The sequence below is a fragment of the Lathamus discolor genome, chromosome 21 (genome assembly GCF_037157495.1).
Source record: "Lathamus discolor isolate bLatDis1 chromosome 21, bLatDis1.hap1, whole genome shotgun sequence".
Lineage (NCBI taxonomy): Eukaryota > Metazoa > Chordata > Aves > Psittaciformes > Psittacidae > Lathamus > Lathamus discolor.
Window position 1 is genome coordinate 3,714,765 of NC_088904.1, and position 19,053 is coordinate 3,733,817.

The 19,053-nt window shown below is 68.7% G+C and overlaps 3 protein-coding genes across 6 annotated transcripts in view; 2 read left to right on the forward strand and 1 right to left on the reverse strand.

The window, feature by feature from the left end:
- The window catches only part of STK11 (serine/threonine kinase 11), a 34,571-nt gene extending 33,173 nt beyond the window's left edge, over window positions 1–1,398 (forward strand). The window contains exon 10 of one of the 2 annotated variants that reach the window (XM_065658891.1): window positions 246–1,398. The gene's annotated coding sequence lies outside the window, so the exon portion shown is untranslated. The remainder of the gene's footprint in view (window positions 1–245) is intronic. The other variant, XM_065658890.1, reaches the window with a different exon arrangement.
- CBARP (CACN subunit beta associated regulatory protein) lies at window positions 1,314–9,024 on the reverse strand. Of its 3 annotated transcripts, XM_065658888.1 has the most exons (11): window positions 8,123–9,024; window positions 8,030–8,077; window positions 6,376–6,447; window positions 5,751–5,896; window positions 5,613–5,674; window positions 5,199–5,364; window positions 4,937–5,111; window positions 4,630–4,782; window positions 4,224–4,473; window positions 3,946–4,129; window positions 1,314–3,738 (listed from the first exon to the last, which is right to left on the reverse strand). In XM_065658888.1, the coding sequence occupies exons 3-11, from the start codon at window positions 6,421–6,423 to the stop codon at window positions 2,556–2,558; spliced, it is 2,367 nt and encodes a 788-aa protein (XP_065514960.1). In that variant the 5' UTR covers window positions 6,424–6,447; window positions 8,030–8,077; window positions 8,123–9,024; the 3' UTR covers window positions 1,314–2,555. The 3 variants fall into 3 exon arrangements, with proteins under 3 accessions (XP_065514960.1, XP_065514961.1, XP_065514959.1); XM_065658889.1 differs by having other exon boundaries at window positions 4,224–4,431; window positions 8,030–9,024; XM_065658887.1 differs by having other exon boundaries at window positions 8,030–9,024.
- On the forward strand, window positions 6,970–11,221 carry ATP5F1D (ATP synthase F1 subunit delta). Its single transcript, XM_065659010.1, has 7 exons — window positions 6,970–7,112; window positions 8,502–8,655; window positions 8,786–9,028; window positions 9,374–9,527; window positions 9,795–9,883; window positions 10,342–10,469; window positions 11,092–11,221. The coding sequence occupies exons 1-6, from the start codon at window positions 6,970–6,972 to the stop codon at window positions 10,462–10,464; spliced, it is 906 nt and encodes a 301-aa protein (XP_065515082.1). The 3' UTR covers window positions 10,465–10,469; window positions 11,092–11,221.
- Window positions 11,222–19,053: the final 7,832 nt, after the last annotated feature.

A 19,053-nucleotide genomic window follows, 5' to 3' on the forward strand; every position in this document is an offset into this window, starting at 1 on the left:
CCCCCCCACTCCTCCTCCTCCTCCTCCTCCTTCCGGCTCTTTCCAGGGCTCCGCATTCCCTGTCCCTTCTTCCCAGCCCTCATTCATGAGTGAGCCAGCGATGACTCAGGCCCCGCGCTCGCCACCCCCGGGCGCTGCTCGCGCGTCACGGCTCCGTGGGGCTGAGGCTCTGGATCCGCCTGGATCACGACCAGCTTTGTGGTGTGAAAGGAGCCAGAAATAAAAGCGCCTTCCTCCCCCTGCAGCTGTCAGAGCTCGGCCCCTGTGGCAGCTTCATCTTTAATTCATGCCTGGCAGTGACTCACCTGCACGGGGACCTACGGGAGCCGCAAGCAAATGCCTCGGATCTGGGTTTCCCGATGGGATCAGGGGCTCCTCTCACCCCTTCCCGCTCGGTTCCCAGGGTTGGGGACTCCACTGCAGGTGCCCAGAGCTTTGGGGAAGGGGAAGGTCCATGCAGGCTGCCTGAGCCTGGTGCATGCACTGCAGGGATGGCCGGGAATGGTTGGGAATCCCCAGCTCTGCCCCAGTAATCAGCACCCTAAAACCATTGACAGAAGCAGCGCTTTGTCTCCATGGCACAAGCGAAGCTCCTTTGGCTGCGCTTTCCCCTTGGGATTTGCTTCCTGGCTGCAGGAGCAGGTGGGGGTGACGCGGGTGCTAGGATGGAGCTCCGGGATGGAGCGAGGACCCCGGGGCCCCCTTATTCCCAGCCACACGGTGCCATCGAGAGAAGGGGACCTGGAGAACACATTGGGCCCTGCACTCACTGTAACCCCTCTGCTCCCCACAACAGCGCCCCGGGGCCAGCCCGTGTCCCCCCCTCGCCCCGGCTCTGCCTCTCTCCTGCCGTGGACTGTGCTTGTGATCCAAAAAGAACCCAGAGGAACCCAACCACGGCCCCGTCCCTGCGGCCCCGCTCCCGCCTGGACCCAGGACCCGACGGTGGCCGCGGGAGGACGGCTCCCGGCTGCTCTCCCATCACTTTGCCAAGCGAGACCTTGCTCCTGGTTTGAACCTGGGGGGGGGGAGCAGCGGGGCCGGGGCCCCCCTGGCTGTGTAGAAGTCGTGCAAAGCCATTGCCGTGCACTTTATGTTTTAGACTACTGTTATATATTATATATTTTCCTCTTTTTTTTCTTGGTTTTGTTTATATTTGCGGTATATTTAGAGATTCCTACACATCGTGATGTGTGAAAATAAACCAGATGAGGAAAAAAAAAACCACCCAGGTATTAAGACAAAGCAAAGCTCTATGAAACCTGCATGCTGTAAAGGGCTCGGGAAGGGGTCGGGAGCGGTCGTCGACTCTGTTTTCTTTTCCTTTTTTTTTTTTTCCTTTCTTTTTCCTTTTTTTCTCCTTTTTTTAAGAAAACCACAATAAAGTGCAAGCAGCGAGGTGGGGTTTGGTCCTCTCCTTCCTCCTCGGCCTGGCAAAGCCGCTCCTTTGGGTTGATGCGGGGCCGGAGGCTCCCTGCCCTCCCCAGCCAGCCCTTGCCCCGCACGGAAACAAGCTCAGAGGAGGCACACTTTGGGGTGTTTTTTGTCTTTTTGTCTTGTTTAGAGACGTAAAACCACCGAGTTGGAGCTCGACTTGGTGCTTTGGACAGAGACTTGGCGGAGGGAAGGAGCGCCCCGGCCTCTTGACTCGCATGCAGTTGGGGGGCCGAGGGGCCCTCCCCGTCCCAGCCCCCCAGGGAACAGGTAACACAGTTGGGGAGTTACTATTGGGTTTTCCCCCTTTTCTTTCGTACCCATCCTTTGAAACACAAATAAAACCCCACTAAAAAGCAAACCCCCCCCCCAGGAGCAGCCGCTGCCTCTGTACCCATCAATACAAATCTTCTGAGCTCCTGGGGAGGGCAGGGGGGGGTGCGGAGTGCTCTGGGGTCACCCACGCTTGGCTCTTGCCCTTTACACCCAGGCAGCCCCCACCCCTATCGGGGGTGCTTTGGGGGGACCCAGGGCTTGTTCCGCCTCCCCAGCCCTTGGGATGCTGCCACAGGAGCCCCTCGAGCATCCTCTTGCCCCAGCACGGCCACCCCAGTGGCTTCCAGTTTAGATCCCAGGATCCCTGCAGAACTGGAGGTGGGGGGGGGGTGGCCCTGAGGAGGTGACTCCCCCTCCCCAAATAACCGCCCCCCCACCTTACCACCAATGTGGCACCGCGGTGGGGGGGTGGGGGCACCCAGCTCTGGCCCCATCCTCACCGGGACATCCCGGCTGCACCGGGGGCATTATTGCTTGTGAACACCGGAGCACGGGGGGAGCGCGTCTGCTACACAGCTCTGCCGGGGCCAGGGCACCTCGGCTGGGCTCAGGGCTTGCCCCCTCCTTGCTCTGCTCCATCTCAACTGCCCCCCGGGGCCCTGTGCCGCTGCCTGGCCCCTCGGCCACCCCGCGCTGCCGGGGGGGGGGTACAGCCAGGGGACCCCCACGCATCCTCCTGGCCCTGCCGGGCCGGGGCCGCCCCTCCCGCGGTGCCCCCCGGGGGCAGCAGGAGGGGATGGAGCCCCGAACCCCTGTGCCGGGGTCTCTCCCCTTCGCCTTGGGCCTTAGACAGGGCTGTGGTCGGGGGGGGCGTCGCTGGCCGCCACGGCCACCGTGTGCTCGGGGCTCCCTCCCGCCTTCCTCAAGTGCCCGTAGAGCCGCTCCTCGATGCCGCCCGTGATCTTGTCCAGCATCAGCTCCGAGCCGGAGCCCAGCCCCAGGCACCTCCCGGGGCCGGGGCAATCCCCGGGGGGCTCGGGGCCACCCTTGGGCTCGGGCACCGCCTCTCCGGGTTCCTCCTCCACGATCACCTGGATCTCGGGGTCGGGCAGTGCCGGGCCGGGGGGGACCCCATCGGCCGCCTCCGCCGCCGCCTCCTCGTCGCCGGCGCTGACGATGCGGGGCAGGGGGCTGTGGAAGCGGCTGTCCAGGGGGTAATTGGCGCTGTCGCCGCGGCGCAGCGGGGTGCGGTGCCGCTCCAGCGCCGGGTAGCGCACGCCGGGGTCGCTGTACTGCTTCGTGTGCTGCCACTGCTTGCGGAGGTGAGTGCGGGAGCGGTGCTTGCCCCGCAGCGGGGACTCGTCGAACTGGGGGTCGTGGCGCACGAAGGCGTTGAACAGCGCGTCCGTCTTCTCGTCGATGCTGTAGTCCCGCCGGGGCAGCGCCTCCCGCCCCGGGAACATCTGCCCGTACGGGGACCAGGCCAGGGGGCTGTGGGGACGGGGGAGAGCCCCCCCAGCCGCACCCCGGACCGTGCTCCCTTCCTCCTCCTCCTCCTCCTCCTCTTCTTCCTCCCCCTCTTCCTCCTCCTCCGGCTCCCGGCCCTCGAAGCTCTCGAAGATGGTGCCTTTCCGCCCCGCGCTGGTGAAGCAAATGCGCTTCTCGGAGGCCGTCTGGTCCTTGGGGGGCCCCTCCTCGCCCCCCCGGCTGGGCGCCTCAATGGAGGCGTAGCCGCTGTCCATCTGCAGCAGCTTGCGCGTGCCGGGCTCCGACTCCTCCAACTTGGGCCGACCCCAGAGCTTCTCCTCGGGGCCTTCGGCCTCGTCCAGGGATGAAGAGGGGCAGGGGGGGAAGCCGCCGGCGGAGGAGACGCTGTCGCCGCCGTCGCTGCGCACCGAGTCCTGGTCGTTGCTGCGCTCGGAGGAGGCGTAGAGCTCCAGCGAGGCGCGAAGGCTCCAGATGTCGTGGTAGGCGCTGGGGGGCTCCGGGACCCCGGCCTCGCCGGGGCTGCCCTCACCCGGCTCTAACCTGCGGGCACCACCCCGGCATCACGGCAGGGACGGGCATGGCCTCGGCGCCCTGCTCCCCATCGCCTTCCCCATGCACCCCCTGCTGCCGCCGCCACCCCCGTCCACCCCGCACCAAAGCCGCATGAAGGTGGGAGCCCCCCCGTGCTTGGGGTCCCCCGGAGCCTTTCCCCCCCCCCTCCCATCCCCTCTATCTACTGAAAAATACCTGCCGAGAGAGGGTGGGGGGCTGGCGGGGGAGGGCAGGAAGGGCCCCCCCGCGGGGTGGAAGGCCACATCGTCCGTGCGGGCGATGTACTGGATGATGTCGGTCTGGTGCGGGTCCCGGTCCTCCTGGTCCATGCTCTCGCTGGCCGCCCGCTGCCGCTGGAACTGCCGCCGCTTGGGAGACCCTGGAGCAGGGAGCACAGGGCAGGGCTGGGGGGGCCGGTTCCATCCCGGCACGGCCGGCGAGCCCCGTGCCCGACCCCATGGGGCAGCTCCCACCTCTGGTGTCCAGGCTGGACGCCCGCTGGGTGCTCTCCAGCTTCCACTTCTTGATCTTGAAGTAGGGGCTGGCCCCGTCCAGGCTGGCGTGGCGGCGCAGGCGGGTGAAGAACTGCAGCACCGTGCCCTGCGCGGGGGCCGGGGGGGGCTCCCCGGGGCTGGTGCTGCCCGTTCCAGCCGCCTTCCCACTCCTGGGCACTGCTGCCAACTGGGAGCACCGGGGGGGCCGTGAGGGCTTCGTCCCGCTCGGCTGATGCACAAATGGCCCCCGGGGAAGGGGATGGGGACGGGGGACAGAGCCGGTTTCTCCACATCCTCCCCACATCCACCCCCCCCCTCCCAGGGCCCTGGCCCCAAGGAGCCCCAGGTGGGAATGGGGGGGTCAGGTCCTGGTTCCGGCACTCACCGAGGGGCCCTCCCCGGAGTCGGAGGAGGCGGCCGGGCTGGCCTGGGTGAAGCTGGTGTCGGCGCTGGAGTTGTAGGTGTCCCCGGGCAGGGCCGAGCTGGGGCACACGGCGTGGCTGGGGAGCACCGGCTGCGGCAGGGCCCCCGCGGGGGGCTGCGGGGCACAGAGCGCTCAGGGGGCTCCACACCAGAGCCAGCGACCAGGAGGGGCCCCTGCACCCCAGGACCTCCCGTCCCTGCGCCCGGCGATGCCCCAAGCCCCCCAACCCGGGGGGGGGGGGGTCCAGTGGTGCCGCCGGGGGGCTCACCTGGAAGATGGCGAGGCCGGGCTTGGCGGGCGGCAGGCGCGGGGTCATGGCCAGGCTGTTCTCGCTGGACTCGCACTCGTGGATGGTGACGATCTTGAGGGCGGGCGGCGGGAGGTGCAGGTGGGTCAGGCGCGCGTTCTTCAGGTGGTGGAAGTCCCCCTCCGTCAGCGTGTACCTGCCGGGCACGCAGGGGTAGGAGGGGCGGCCCCGGTGTCGGTCCCCCCCCGCCCCGGCTCTCCCCTGTCCCGGCCCGGAGCTTCACCTCCGCCCCTTCTCCTGCGTCTTCTTGCCCTGCTCGAAGAGCGCGGCCTCGTTGAAGGACACGCGTCGGGCGGTGGAGGAGCTGGAGGACAGGAACCGCTCGCCCTCCGCATCGCGGTAGCTGGAGGACGACAGGCAGTCGGGGTCCTCCACTTTGATGGTGATATCTATGGAAAAGGGGGTGTCAGTAACCAGGGACCCCCACCGTGGTGCACTCCACCATCGCCAGCTGAGGCCGGGCAAACTCACTGCACCCAAGGCCTCAATGCCAACCACCCAGTTGGGTGGTGGGCAATGGGGGTGTGTGGCCACCCTGGCACACAGGAGAGGGGGGGGTCAGGAGCTGCTTCACCCCCAGTGGGGAGCTGCTGGTGTTACTGGTGGGTGGGCAGGGGCAGGTCGCTGCGATGCTCACCCTGGGCTGGCTGCGAGTCCTCCAGGTAGGTGGTGTTGGTTTTCTCGGGGTCATCGCTGGCTCTGTTGGGGGGTGCAGGGTCAGCAGTGCCCCACAGCAGCCCCCCCACCCCGTACCCCACATCACAGCGGTGCCCACCTGGAATGCCTGCGGTCGGCCTCGCAGCACCGGCGGCAGATGATCAGGATGCTGGAGAGCAGGACCAGGGTGCCGCCGATGAAGATGGAGAGCAGGGCGAGGAGCAGCACGTACCCATCCTGGGGGGACACCTCGCCGGGCACCGCCTGCGCCAGGCACAGGGGCTGAGCCGGGGAGGGGGGGTTCACAGCCCAGCCCCGGCCCCACGGGGGTGTGGGGCTGACGCTGAGCGCTGCTCCCCAGAGATGCTCCTGCTCCCCCGCCACCCCCGGGCCTGCTGCCGGTGCTGGGGACCTGCCTTCACCAAGGCAACGGCAGCCGGGGGGGCCCCACATGGAGCAGGGATGGGGACGGGGACAGGACCCCAGCCCAACGCGGGGGTCCGTGCCTGCAGCCCCGCGTAGCCGCACTCAGAGCATCTCAGGGGGATGCAGAGGGCACGGAGAGGGGACCCCACCCCCAGGAGCGGTGCAGCAGGGGGGTGACAGCGGGATGCAGACCCCAGCCCCACGCAGGCCATGCAGAACCGCCCCCCCCAGGGCCCCCCCAAGCCGGGACCCCGGCGGGGGCAGCGCAGGCAGGGGTGGGCAGCGCAGGCAGGGGTGGGCAGCGCGGCCCTGCTCACCGTCGCGCTCTCGGTCGCGTTGTCCCACGGTGTCGGGTCATCGCTCATGGTCCGTCCCAGCCCGAACGCGTCCTGGGGCGGGGGGAAACAACGGGAGGTGCCGGGGCCGGGCCGGGGGTAGCGGGCGGCGGGTGCTGCCCGGCCCCGGGGCCCTGCCCGGCACCGCGGTGCGGGAAGGACCGGGAGGAACCGGGAGGGAGGGACCGGGAGGGAGGGATGGAGGGAGGGACCGGGATGAAGGGATGGAGAGAGGGTGTGGTCAGGGGGAAGGATGGAGGCGCGGTGCGATGGAGGGAAGCTGGATGGAGGGATGGGGAGGAGGATGCAGCCCCCTCGCCCCCCATCGCTGTCACCCCCCCCCAGCCCCGGCTTCCCGTGGGGCACAGACCCGCGGCCCCGCCGGCAGCCGGAGCTTCCCCCGTGGTGGCCGGGGCTGTGCCGGGGGCGGGGGGGGGGGGGGCCGCGGGAGCTTGTGGGGAGCAGCTCGGGGCACCGAAGGTGGGGGGGAGCTGCAGGGGGGATCCCCACCCCTCGTGGGGCTCTGAGTCAGCCCCGCAGCGGCTCCGGTACCGGGGGGGGCGGGGGGGGGGGGCGATGCCGGTGCCGGGGGTCGCGCCGCTGGAATCCGCCCAAAATCGGGTCAGAGAAAGCCGTGAGTGGAGCCTCGGCCCGGGGGGGAGCCGCTGCTCGGGGGGGCCCGGCCGGCGGCGAGGGCCGGGGGTGGCCACCGGGGATCGGTACGGACCCCTCGGAGGGATGTGGGGGTGTTCGAAGGGAGACCCCCCCCCCCCGCACCGGCCGTGGGGCACCGCCGCGCTGCCGGGGTGGTGCAGGGTGATGGGAGGCACCCCGAGACCCCCAGGGAAGGAGAAGGGGGGGGTCCCTCCTCTGCCCCCCGCGCTGTGCCCGGGGTATGGGGGGAACCGGGGCCTGGCGGGGGGCGGCCCCTGTGGGATGGGAACCCATAGATGGGATCCCTGCGGGCACCGAGGCGGGGGCTCGGGGGGGGGGGTGGGAAGGATGACGGATGAAGGGTGCCCCCCCGTTCCCCATCATGGAGGAATCCCGTCTCCATGGCGACCCATCTGGAACAGCGCGGCCATTGTCTGAAGGGGCCAGTCCCCGCGGCCTCGGGGCGGCCCCGGGCCGGGGCACGGACACAGACACGGGGGGCTCGGGCCGGGGGACCCGGCGCTCCCGCACGGAGCGGAGGGGGAGGGCGGGGTCTGCGTCCCACAAGTGTGCGCATCCCATGGGGCCGGGGGGGGGGGAGCGGAAGGACCCGCTCTGCTCCCCTCGGCTGCCCCGGCCCCGCCCGGGATGTGGGATGCAGGCAAGGATGCGGGAGGCAGGCAGGGATGCTGCCAGGGAAGTGGGGTAGCGGCAGATGGGAGCCCCACTGGGGCTGAGAAGGATGTGGGGCAGGGATGCGGACAGGGATATGGGGAAGGGATGCTGGCAGGGATGTAGGGGAAGGATGCTGGCAAGGATGTAGGGTAAGGATGCTGGCAGGGAGGTAGGGTAGGGATGCTGGCAGGGATGCAGGACCCCCCAGGACCTCCACGCGCGGTGGGATGCGATGGGGTCTCCCTGCCGGGCCGGGGCCGGGTGTCGCGATAGGGGCTGTCGCGAGGTGGCGGGGCCAGGCACTCACCTACAGCCGGGACCGGGGCTCCATCGCCGCCGCTGCGCTCGGTGCGGGGCGGCCCCGGGATTTATGAATGAACCGGAGCCGCCCCCGCGCGGAGCGGGCGTCACGTGGGGACAGGGGCTGCCCCGAGCCCTGCCTGTACCAGAACCCTGCCTGTACCAGAACCCTGCCTGTATCAGAACCCTGCCTGCCCCACAGCCAGCCCTGTCTGTACCAGAGCCCTGCCTGTACCAGAGCCCTGCCTGTACCAGCCCTGCCTGTACCAGAACCCTGCCTGCCCCACAGCCAGCCCTGTCTGTACCAGAGCCCTGCCTGCATCAGCCCTGTCTGTACCAGAGCCCTGCCTGTATCTAGAGCCCTGCCTGTACCAGCCCTGCCTGTACCAGAACCCTGCCTGCCCCACAGCCAGCCCTGTCTGCATCAGCCCTGCCTGTACCCAGACCCCTGCCTGTACCAGAGCCTTCCCTGTACCCAGAGCCCTGCCCGTACCCAGAGCCGCGCCTGTACCAGGAGCCCTGCCTATAATCGGAGCCCTGCCTGTACCGGAGCCCTGCCAGTACCCTCAGCCCCGCCTGTACCCGGAGCCCTGCCCGTGCCCCAGCCTTGTCCGCACCGCCCCTGCCGGCCCGGTCAGCGCAGGGCGGGTCTCGGGCAGGGGGGGTTCCGGGTGGTTCCGTTCAGGGTCTCCCCCCCAAAGGCCTCCAACATCGAGCCCCGGAACTACAAATCCCATGATCCTCCGCGGCCCGCCCCGGGCAGTCACTTCCGGGCGGCGCGCAGCGCCCCACGGCCGGTGTAGTCCTCGGCGCGGGGCACGCCGGGATCCGCGCTCGGCGTCACGTGCCCCGCGCCACAGCCGCCGCCGCCGCCGCCGCCATGTTGGCCGCCCGCCGCCTCGCCCCGCTGCTCGCCGCCCGCCCGGCGCTGCCCCAGCCCCGCGGGTACGCGGAGGCCGCGGCCGGGCCCGCGCCCATGGCCTTCACCTTCGCCTCGCCCACGCAGGTACCGCGGGCCCCGCCGCCACCGGCACCGGCACCGACCTTGGCCCTGACCTCGGCGGCGCCCGGGGCCCGCGGGGGCTCGGGCTCGCTCCGCTCCCGGCGCCGCTCCCGGGAGGCGGCTGCGGGGATGCGGCACCCGCTGCCGTCGGAGCCGTTGCGACGGCGGCGGCTCCCTCCGCTCCCCCCCCCCCCCCCCCCCACCGCCGGCCCTCGGGGAGGCTCCGTCCGCGCTCGGTCCCGGTGTTAACGCCCGGGGTCTGCCCCCTCAGCGCCCGGAGTGGCCGCAGCCCCCGGCGTCCTTCGCACCCGGTCCCGGTTCCCACTCGCTCCGCTCTCCCGTGTTCAGGTGTTCTACAACGGGGCCAACGTGAAGCAGGTGGATGTGCCCACGCTGACCGGCTCCTTCGGCATCCTGGCCTCGCACGTCCCCACGCTGCAGGTGCTCAAGCCGGGGGTGGTGACCGTCCACGCTGAGGATGGCACCGCCACCAAGTACTTCGGTGAGTGATGGAGCCCTGCCCATCAAGGGGTGCCCTGGGAGATGGGGCTCGGCGTGAGGCTATTGCTTGGGCTCAGGTGGTTTTGGTTCTGTTCACCCTCTCTGGGAGCATCTTTTCCTTCCAGTAGGAAAAGAGTCCCCAAGGGACCTGGCAAAGGGATCGTGGTGGTTCCGGGATGCGCTTCCCGGCGCTGTCCCGTGGTCTGACCCCAAAGCAGGCCCGTGGGGCAGCGCTGCCTGACCCGGTGCTGCTCTTGTGCCTCCGCAGTGAGCAGCGGCTCCGTCACGGTCCACGCAGACTCCACGGTGCAGGTGCTGGCGGAGGAGGCGGTCACCATGGACATGCTGGACCTGGCTGTGAGTGGCCTCCCGCGGGCAGGCGCCGGCAGCCGGGCTCCCTCCGGGGGGGGAATTCTGTCCCCGTGTTGGTGGGGGTTGTCTCAGGAGCTTCCTGTGCCTGTGGAAAGCACACCCGGAGCCAGGGCTCTCTCCCCCCCGCTTCCCCATCGCCCCCTGATCCGCATCAAAGGGGCTCCTCCTGCTGAACTCCCCACAGGCTGCGGGGAGAGGAAGCGGTGCAGTCATTACCCCTTCCCCAGGCCACTTCCCTCCCTCCCGCAGATGCTGATCTTGCCCCTCCCCAACCCTCTTTAGTCTCCAAACCAGCTTTTCCCCTGCAGGGCCTGTTGATAAGGTGTCTGCGGCCAGCCCAGGGGCTGTGGGGCCCCTGCGTGGGGGTAGGAGGGCTCTGCGGGACAAGCCTCCTGTCCTGCCGTGCTCTCTCCATGACACGTTCCTTGTGCTCTTGTGTTCAGACCGCAAAATCAAACCTGGAGAAGGCTGTTTCAGAGATGGCCGCAGCATCCGATGAAGCAGCTAAAGCAGAAGCTCAGATCAAAGTAGAAGCGAACGAAGCCCTTGTAAAAGCCCTGGAGTAACTCAGGTCAGTGGCACCTGCGTCCTGGCTGGCATCGCTGCAGACCAGTTCCTGCGCTCCAGTGCTGCCCAGAGGGAGCTTCCTCTCCCAGCAGCTGGCTTTGGGAAGCAGTGACACCAGAGCTGCCCTTCTCTGGGGGTGTCAGCTCCTCGGCGCTCACCCTGCCCGGAACAGCCCCGGTGCAGTGCTGGGGGGGCCTCCAGGTTCAGCTTCATGTCAGGGGAGGCTGCTGGGGCCTCACTGCTGCCTCCAGGTCACAGCTGGGGAGGGCAGCTCAGGGGCAGGCTGATGCCTGAGGCCCCAGAGGGAGAGCGACGGGCGGCCTCTGCCCTGTGTGCGCTCCCTTCCACTGCAAACAAACAGCTTCTGTCTTGGGGTGGCAGGGCCAGGCCTCGTTTCCTTTATGGTGCCTTATCCCTCCTCTTCGCATGTGCTGGCAGCTGCAGGGCTGTGCCTGCCTGGTGAGGCACCGGGAGCTGCTCCGAGGGGCTCTGCAGGGAGCAGGTTCGGTTCTCTGCTCCCTCTGCTCTGGGCTGGGAGAGCCGCTGGCTCTTGGTTACTGGCAGTGGTTTAAGAGCCCTCGGATCAGAATCCACCTTAAAACCGATCCCACTTCTCTGTGTTGCAGGAATTCCCCTGTGGATGCAAAGAAAGCCCAGAATGCCCCACGGGTCCTGGCTGCCCCTATTGTACAGATGGTTTGGGACTAACGGAGGCGGACAAAACGCTCTGATCCATTAAAAGGAAACGTAATCCCATCTCGTAACGTTTCGCCTTCTTCTGAGGCGCGAGTTGCAGCTCGTGCTGCTCCTGTGGCTGCGTGCTCGGGGCTGGCTCCTGCCCCGTGCTGCGGTGCAGCCACCCGGGAAGCTGTGCCTGGGCTCCGCTGGGCATTCCTATTCATGGGAGATTCACCTATGGGAGGCTGTCAGGCTGATTTTATACCCCCTTCCATGTGCTGTCAGCCACCTCCACCTCAAATAATCCACCTGGACAGCGGGATTACAGCAGGAAGAGGAGGAGGCAGCATCCATGGGGCCATGCAGGTCTGTGCCAGAGGCTTCCTGCCCCATCCAGCTTTTGCTCAGCGACCCAGCTCCGCTGCCACAGGAATTCCTGTTTCTGGGCTGTTTCATCATGGTGCTGCTTGCAGCTGGACAGCAGCTGCCCGGGCTTGGCCCCGTTCCCCTGCGCCGCATCTCCCCCGTGCGTGTGGCACACAGAGCAGGGGAAATCTCCCCCCACTCCTGGGAAGCAGGCTGGGCGCAGGGAGGGGAGCAGATGCCGAGCACGGTGGGAGGCTTTCCTCACATCTGTGCGTGGCGGGGGGCTGGTAGCAGCCTGGAGGAGGGAGGCAGCGCTTGCGTGGCTGTGGCCAGCTCACCCGTCTCCATGGCATGAGTGGGCTTCAGTGAGGAGCCGGTCCTGCCTGTGCCAGGTGCCCAGGATGGGGTCTTGCCAGCAGCACCGGCTGCTGTGAGGCTCCGAGCTCGGTGCTGTGCTCCCTGCAGGGGTTCTGGGTTCTCTTTGCAGTGTGGGCTCTGCTGGGCACACAGGGTCCCTGCACCCTGCTCTAATCCCTGCAGCGTTCCAGCGCCTGCAGGGAACACGCTTTGGCTTCCCAGTGCCTGCAGCCGCTCCGCAAAGGGCAGCAGGTCCATCCTCCAGCGCTCCGGGACACGGCTATTCTGGGTGCTGCCACCCAGGATGTCATCTTGGCTGCCTCCTCCTCCTCACCGCCGCCTCCTCCCCCTCCTCTGCTCCGTCTTTCTCTCCCCCCTCCCTTCCCAAGCGATCAAAAATAGCGCCTGTGCTGTTAAATCTCTCACTGTGGCTCATTAAAAGCCGCCGAGTGCCTGACGCTGAGGCTATTTGAAGCTCAGCCGACTTCCCAGCTCCTGAGCTGCTCCGGTGCCTGTTTCTTCCCCTCCTTTTCCTTCTCTTTTAAAGGTCGTGCGTTGCTCCGTGCCTAAGCAAAGCCTCCGAGTCGGAGCGGGTGCTAATTAAAACGTCTCGGGAATAACTGGGGACGGGCTCTTTGCTCCCGCTTCCGCTGCCTCCCGCTCGCCCCTGTCCCCGGTTTCTATTTGCGGCGTGCGGGTGCCTCCCCCGGCGCTGACGGAAGGTGCCTGGGTTGGGGGGGGTTCAGCTGATGGAAGAGCGTTGGCGAGGCCGGGAACTGGGGAAACGGCCAGCGGCTATTTTGGGGATGGGAAAAAACAGTGGCTCCGTCAGCGGCCTCTCACCAGCTCTTTCCGCTGCCTCCTGCCAGCACCGGGGGGACAGGGACCGGTGGGGACCTGGTCCTGCCCCTCGCAGGGTGCCCTTGGCCGGGCTCTCACAGCGCGATGTCTCCTGGGACTTGTAGTTTGGGGGGAGCAGCAACACCCCCCCCCCCCCCATGGCTCACCTCGCACCCCTGCTCCCCACAGGTAGGGGTTCTCCTGCCTTCAAGGTGTGGGGAAGGGGCTTTTCTGACCCCCTGCCACTGAGGCAGGACCGGAGCAGCGCTGGGTGATGCCTGTGAGCCTGGCTTGCATTGACCTCATAGAATACTCATAGAATGGTTAGGGTTGGAAGGGACCTCAAGATCATCCAGTTCCAACCCCCCTGCCATGGACAGGGACACCTCTCACTAAACCATCCAACACAAGGCTTCATCCAACCTGGCCCCGACCTGCGCTTCGGGGGCGCGGGGAACAGTCCCCGTGCTCTCCCGCAGTCCCCGGTCACCCTGATACAGCCTCAGCCCCCCACCGGTCCCCTCCCATCGCTCTCTGTTATCGGGCTCTGGCGCTCTCCTCCTCCCCCGGCGCCGCGCTGAGCTCCGGCTCCCTCTGCCCACGCCGGGAGCCGCCGTCAGTCACGTCCCGCAGGATGCCACGGGGCCGGGCTCTGCCTCGGCGCAGGAAACGTGCGGCTGCGGCTGAACCGGGGCGAGCGCTTCCCCGCTCCCTGGGCCGCCACGATCCGGTGCCGGCGCTGCCAGCGGGGATGTGGGGCTCAAGCCCCGGTGCGCCCATGCCTGTGCCCTGATGTGGTGCGGTTCAAGGGGTGAATCCTCCCTCCTCTCCTCCCCAGCCCAGCCTGGCTCCGGGAGGCAGCGGGGCTGCCCCTGCAGTGCCGGCTCTTGGGGACCACGGCCTCTGTCTGCAGCAGCACCTAAAGGTCTTTCCCCACTGCTTTTTAGGCTGCTGCCTGCTCCTGCACCTTGGTTCCGTGCTCCGGGCAGGGGAACACGGGGCCGGGAGCATCGGTGCAGGCAGCGGAGTTATCCCGTGGAGCCTGGGATCTGCTTGCCTCCGGCTTTCAGCTGCCGCGGGGTGCGGTGGGCGTGATTGGGAAGCGTTACCCTGGAGGAGGGGAGGGCTGCCGGGAACAGGGCTGCGTCGCCCTCCTCCTTCCTTCCACCGAGGCCTTGCGCCCATGACTTCCATCTCCTGCTGCCAGATGGAGGGTGGGGAGCGGGGCCGGGAGCGCTCGGGAAGTGAAGCATCCCCGTTCCTGCCAGCGGCGCGGCGCCTCTCGGGGGATGATTCCGAGAGGAGCCGGGCTCTGCCAGGCCCCGTGGCCCGGTGCTGCTGCCCCCTCCCCGTGCTCGGCTGCTTGGAATTCCCGGCGTCCCACCCAGCTCCCGAATGCAGGGGAAGGGTTCGAGCTCCCGTCTCTCTGCAGGAAATGCAGCCCCTAAACCCCAGGATTCCCCTAGCTCCCGCCTGCACTGACTCACCCAGCAGAGCCGCCCCTTTCCCTGCCCAAACCCTCGGTGCTCAGGATCCTGCCCTGCCCCTCGCAGCCCCCCTGCAATTGCCCCATGTCCTCGGTGCCTGCGTTGCCAGCGCTCTGCCTCCTCCCTGCCAAAGCGCTGCGGGCGCGGACGTGGCTCCGAGGACCCCTCCCTTGCCCCCATGGCCGTGGGCTGCTCCCGCAGCCCCATCCCAGCACGGGAAGGTCAGCAGAGGCTCCGCACCAGCCTGGCCGTGTCCTCGCTTGGGCCACGTTGCCCTTGGGTGGCTCAAAGGCCGCATCCTCGTAACTTCCTTCGGGGGGGAGCGCTGCTGTAATGATTAACCCGCGCTGCGTTACTCCTTCCATCCTGCGACCTTTTTCCTCTCAGTTTCCAGCGCTGGAAAATGCTCTTTTTCCTCCACCTTCCCACACACGTGGCCCCGCTCAGGGAATATCCCGCGGGCAGGAGCAGGAGCAGGGGCTCGGGGCACGGCACGGGCAGGATCCGGCCCGTTTCGGGGTGATTTGCCGGCAGATGGCGGTGGAGCCATGGGGAGCCATTGCCCCATCGGCCTCACCCCAAACCCCGGGCACAGGAGCGGGTGCCGCCGGGCGCGGAGCAGGGCGGGTGTTGCAGCCAGCGCGATGGTGCTTGTCATGCAGCTCCCGGGCCAACAGCCCCGCAGCGCTGTGCTGGCGAGCGCAGCAAACCCTTGGCCTGGGGTGGGTTCTCTCGTGGGGAAACTGAGGCACGGATGAGGGGAAAGGCGCTTGGAGGCTGGGGAGAGCAGGGATGGGGCATGGGAACAGCAGACCCTGCCCTGTGATGCTCCGGGATGCTGCTGCTGTGGGTGACCCCCCCCCCCCCCCCGCCCCGGAGGTGCAGGGGCAATGGGGCAGCGCATTGCTCCCGGGGATGCCTCAGGGCTGCGGATGCTTCAGTGACCGCTCGTGTCCGGCTTCGCTGGAGCCGGCCCAAAGCCGCGGGGCTCATGGATGGGGACCCAGGGGCCGTGCTGGGGGCCCGAGCGAAGCCCCCTCCCAGGGCCACGACCCGTGCGGGGCAGGGAGAGGCCGGGCAGAGGCGCTGGCAGCCGGGCCCGACGTCGGCTGCAGGGGCGGCCCGGGGAGCCCGAGCGGAACGAGGCGGCTCCGGTCCAGGGCAGCCCCGGTGCACAGAACGCCCCCGGAGCCGGTGGCGGTTGCCACAGCGCGGGGCCCGGTGCCAGGCACGGCCCCGCACCCAGGTGCGCCGGCACCGGACCCTGGCACGGGGCGGTGGGAGCAGCGGGCGGCGGCGGAGCAGGGACCGAAGGCTCCTGACCCGGTTCCCGCTGCCCCCGCCTGCCTTTGAAGCGCCGGGACTGCGCCCTTGGTAAAGCTGGGAGGTCCCCAAGGAGTTCCCGGCTGGATCCCGGGGCTCCAGGGGCTGCTCGGTTCCCTTCGCCCGCCGCAGCCGGGGGCTCCCCGGCTCCTGGCCCGGAGGAAACGGCTGCAGCCGGGCCCGGCCGTGGGGCTCTTCCTGGCAGGGCCGGCGCCGGGCAGGCCCGGAGTGGGGAGGGGAAGCCGGGGGGGGCCGGGGCCGGCTGCCCTCGGGGATGCCCTGCGTGCGGCGGGGAGGAGGAGAGGGCAGCGCTTTCACCCCCGCTCCCTCGAAGGCCGCCTGTGCGCTGACCGGACGCCCCTTATTGGGTATAAATAGCAGGGATTAAGGCCTGGTGTGACACTGGAGTCACTTCCATCGGCGCCACCACCACCACCTTGGGGCCGCCCCACCGGACCTCAATGGGGTCTTTGTGCGCCGCGGCCCCGCAGGGTACATCCCAAGCAGCTGCTGAGCCCAACCCCATCCGCTCCCCCCACCATGGTCTGGGGCCACCACATGCCCCTGTGGGGTCCCGCACAGGGCGGGGGCCACGCACGGGGTAGGCGATGGTGATGATGATGATGACGGTGATGATGATGATGGTGATGGTGATGATGGCTTCCCACCATCCCCGTCCCCACCTGGCCGTGCCGGCTCTGCCGCGGCCCTGCGGCCCCCTCCCTGCCCGGGCAGCGCCGGCAGCTGCTGTGGGGCGTGATGCCGGGGTGTGCCGGCCGCCGCGGGGTGCGGAGCGAGGGAGGGAGCCGCTGCCACCCAGCAAGACGGGGCCGGCCGGGCGCGGAGCCGCGCTGCCTGCAGCCAGCGCGGCCGCACCCGTGTGGGCTGAGCGGACCCCGGCGCCCGGCGGAACCAGCTCCATCGCGTCCCGGCTGCCCGCGGACAGGCCGCTGCAGGCAGGGCCCCCCCGGGGCCAGGCAGGTGCAGGGCGCCGGGGAGCGCCCGGCGGGGCCGGCAGGAACCGGAGCTGCCGCCCGCCCCACGGCTGCGGGATGGCCCCGGCCCCGCTCGCCCCTCGCTGCTTCCCCACATTGTGTCCCCCGTCCGGCCCCACATCCTGCCTCGGCAGATGGGGCCAGGTCGCAGCCCCCCACACGCACCTCGGTCTCAGCTGGGGCACCCCGAGGGGTCCCGTGAGGTGTGGGGGAAGCAATGGGGGGCCCCTCTGATGTGGGAGCACCGAGTGCGCACAAGCGTGCGTTGCAGCCTGAGAGGGTGCAGGGTTGTGCACCCCACAGACCCCCATCGAGGGGAGCTGCTCTTTTGGTTGGCTTCTTGTTCCCCCTGCCAAGCACCAGCAGCTCCTGAGAGCCTTGGAGCAGTGACCTCGCTGCATGTCTGGTGAGGGGCTGCAAGGCCGGGACTGCGGGCACTGGGGGAGTGGGACTTGCTCCCCCCAGGAGGGAATTTTCCACCCGGGACCTGCAGTCTCAGCTGCCGGCAGAGCCCTTGCTCGCTCTGACCCCAGCCCTGGAGTGGGACAAGAGCCTTGAAGCCGCTCGGTGCCGGCTGCCCTGAAACGCCGGCCTTGTCTGGCTGCTTATCGCAGCCTTGGCGTGAGCCTCGCCAGAGCAATCCCCCCAGGGCCGAGTTCTGGCTGCCTGCGAGGGAGGGGGGAGAGAGGAGAGCGAAGGGCAGGAGAGCCCCGGCACTGCCTGCGCCTCATCCCCACGGCCAATGCAAGCAGGGAGCTCCGGTTCCTGCCGCTCAGCCTGGCGGGTGCCAGAGCCCCATGGTGTGGAGCTGCCTCCTGGGATGCTCTCAGCATCACTGGGATGAGGGGCTGGAGAAGCTGGGAGGACTCCAGCCTTCAGCAGCGTGTGTGTGGCAGGGCAGGGCCAGCGCCAGCTCAGTGTGGCCAAGGTCTCCCTTTGGAGCTGAAGGTGCGATGGGGAGACAAAGGTTTAATGAGGAGTTGTTCGCTCTCTCTGATCCTTCCGCCCATTATCTAATCAGAGCAGGGCATTTAGAAGGCCACAGTGCAGAGTGAGTCACTTCCCTGGCCGGTGCCTTAGTTTCCCCATGGGTAGAGCACCGGGATGAGCCCAGCCTGGCTCCCTGCAGCGTGTCTCGGCGCTGGGGAATGCGGCGCAGTGGGTCTGGCCTAGGGCTGGATTCCTCCATCTGCTCTTTGCTCCACACTGACTCACCCCAACCCTGGGCACGGCATCTCCCTCCATCCGCCATGGGGAAGGGGCTGCTCCGGCATCCCGGAGCGGTCAGGGAGCTGAGAGCCAGCCCTGCCTGAGGTGCTGGGACACCCCGGTGAGGGCACAGGGCAGGGGCACCCACGCCTCCATGCACAGCCATGGCAGAGCCGGTGGCACTCCGGGTTCAGCTCTCCTCCCCACCAGGATTTCCTGCCGCCATTCCCGGAATAGGCCATGGCCCCACATCCGTGGGGTGACCCCGCACAGCCACCAGCCCGGAACCAGCCCCACCGCCCCGTGCTGCACCGGGACCTGGGGTCAGGCTCGGGGTGAGGCGGCAGCCCCGGTGACGATGCCGGGCACCATCACCATAAACAGGAACCGTGGCCAGGGCAGCGCAGCTGGGCCGGGAAGGGAGCGGGAGAGCGTGCCCGGGATGGGATGTGTGCGAACAGCATGAGCCCGCATCCAGTGGGACACCCACGGGAGCGCGTGGCGGTGCCTGGGAGCAGGGTGAGCACACGCGTGTGTGCGTGCAGCTGGGGTGGTGCTGCAGGGCTTGCACACGCGTGTGCAGGGATGGGGCCAGGAGGAAGCGCCTGCTCCGGTCCCTAGCCTGCCCGGGTTGGGGGTTCCCTGTGGCACAACCTCCCCCCATAGGGCCCCTTTTCCTCCTCCTCCTTGGCTTCAGTGGGTGCCAGCCCTGGTGAGCGTGCCCATGCACCCGTGTGTGCACCGGTGCCCTGCGCCGCACCGTGGGGCCGCAGCTGCCCCACCAGCCCTTGGCAGCTCCCCAGCGTGGCGATGGGAGGCCGGGCAGAGGGGTGCCTGCGGGCCTGGGCTGGCACCAGGCCCCCCGCGGGTGAGGTTCCCACATTCCTGACACGGCTCCAAGTGGAGCAGTGGCAGGCGCGGGGCAGGAATGCCGCTGCGCTGAGTGTGCACCCGTGTGTGTGTCAGCGCACGGATGCACCGCCCCATGCCCCCCACACCGGGCACCTCACACCCGGCCCCAGGACCAGCATCGCCCCCAGCCCTTGGCACAGGTTTGGGCTCTGCAGGATCCATCCCACACGGCCCCAGCTCTGCCCTTTGCACGGGCAGGATCTGGCCCTGGGGCTGTGGGGTTGGACACCCGTGGGTGCGCTCGGTGTCCCCATCAGGCAGCCGTGCCCCATGGGACCCTCTGGGAGGGGGCACCGAGCTCTGCCCGGCCACGGGGCAGTGTTGAGTGTTGGGTGCTGAGGATGCTGCACCCCAACCGCGCACCCCAAAGTGGGGCAGCCGAACTACACCCCCCAGAATGCACTGCGGGACGGGCTGGTCC

What these genes read in the sequence shown, in the direction of transcription:
- ATP5F1D (XM_065659010.1), top strand. Translation starts at nt 6,970, where the DNA reads ATGCCGGTGCCGGGGGTCGCGCCGCTGGAATCCGCCCAAAATCGGGTC. An exon ending in CCTTCGCCTCGCCCACGCAG is followed by an intron (nt 9,029 to 9,373) that starts GTACCGCGGGCC and finishes TCCCGTGTTCAG; the next exon opens with GTGTTCTACAACGGGGCCAA. An exon ending in TGGACATGCTGGACCTGGCT is followed by an intron (nt 9,884 to 10,341) that starts GTGAGTGGCCTC and finishes TCTTGTGTTCAG; the next exon opens with ACCGCAAAATCAAACCTGGA.
- CBARP (XM_065658888.1), bottom strand. Translation starts at nt 6,423, where the DNA reads ATGAGCGATGACCCGACACCGTGGGACAACGCGACCGAGAGCGCGACG. An exon ending in GCCGACCGCAGGCATTCCAG is followed by an intron (nt 5,675 to 5,750) that starts GTGGGCACCGCT and finishes ACCCCCCAACAG; the next exon opens with AGCCAGCGATGACCCCGAGA. An exon ending in CCCCCACCCTCTCTCGGCAG is followed by an intron (nt 3,739 to 3,945) that starts GTATTTTTCAGT and finishes TGGTGCCCGCAG; the next exon opens with GTTAGAGCCGGGTGAGGGCA.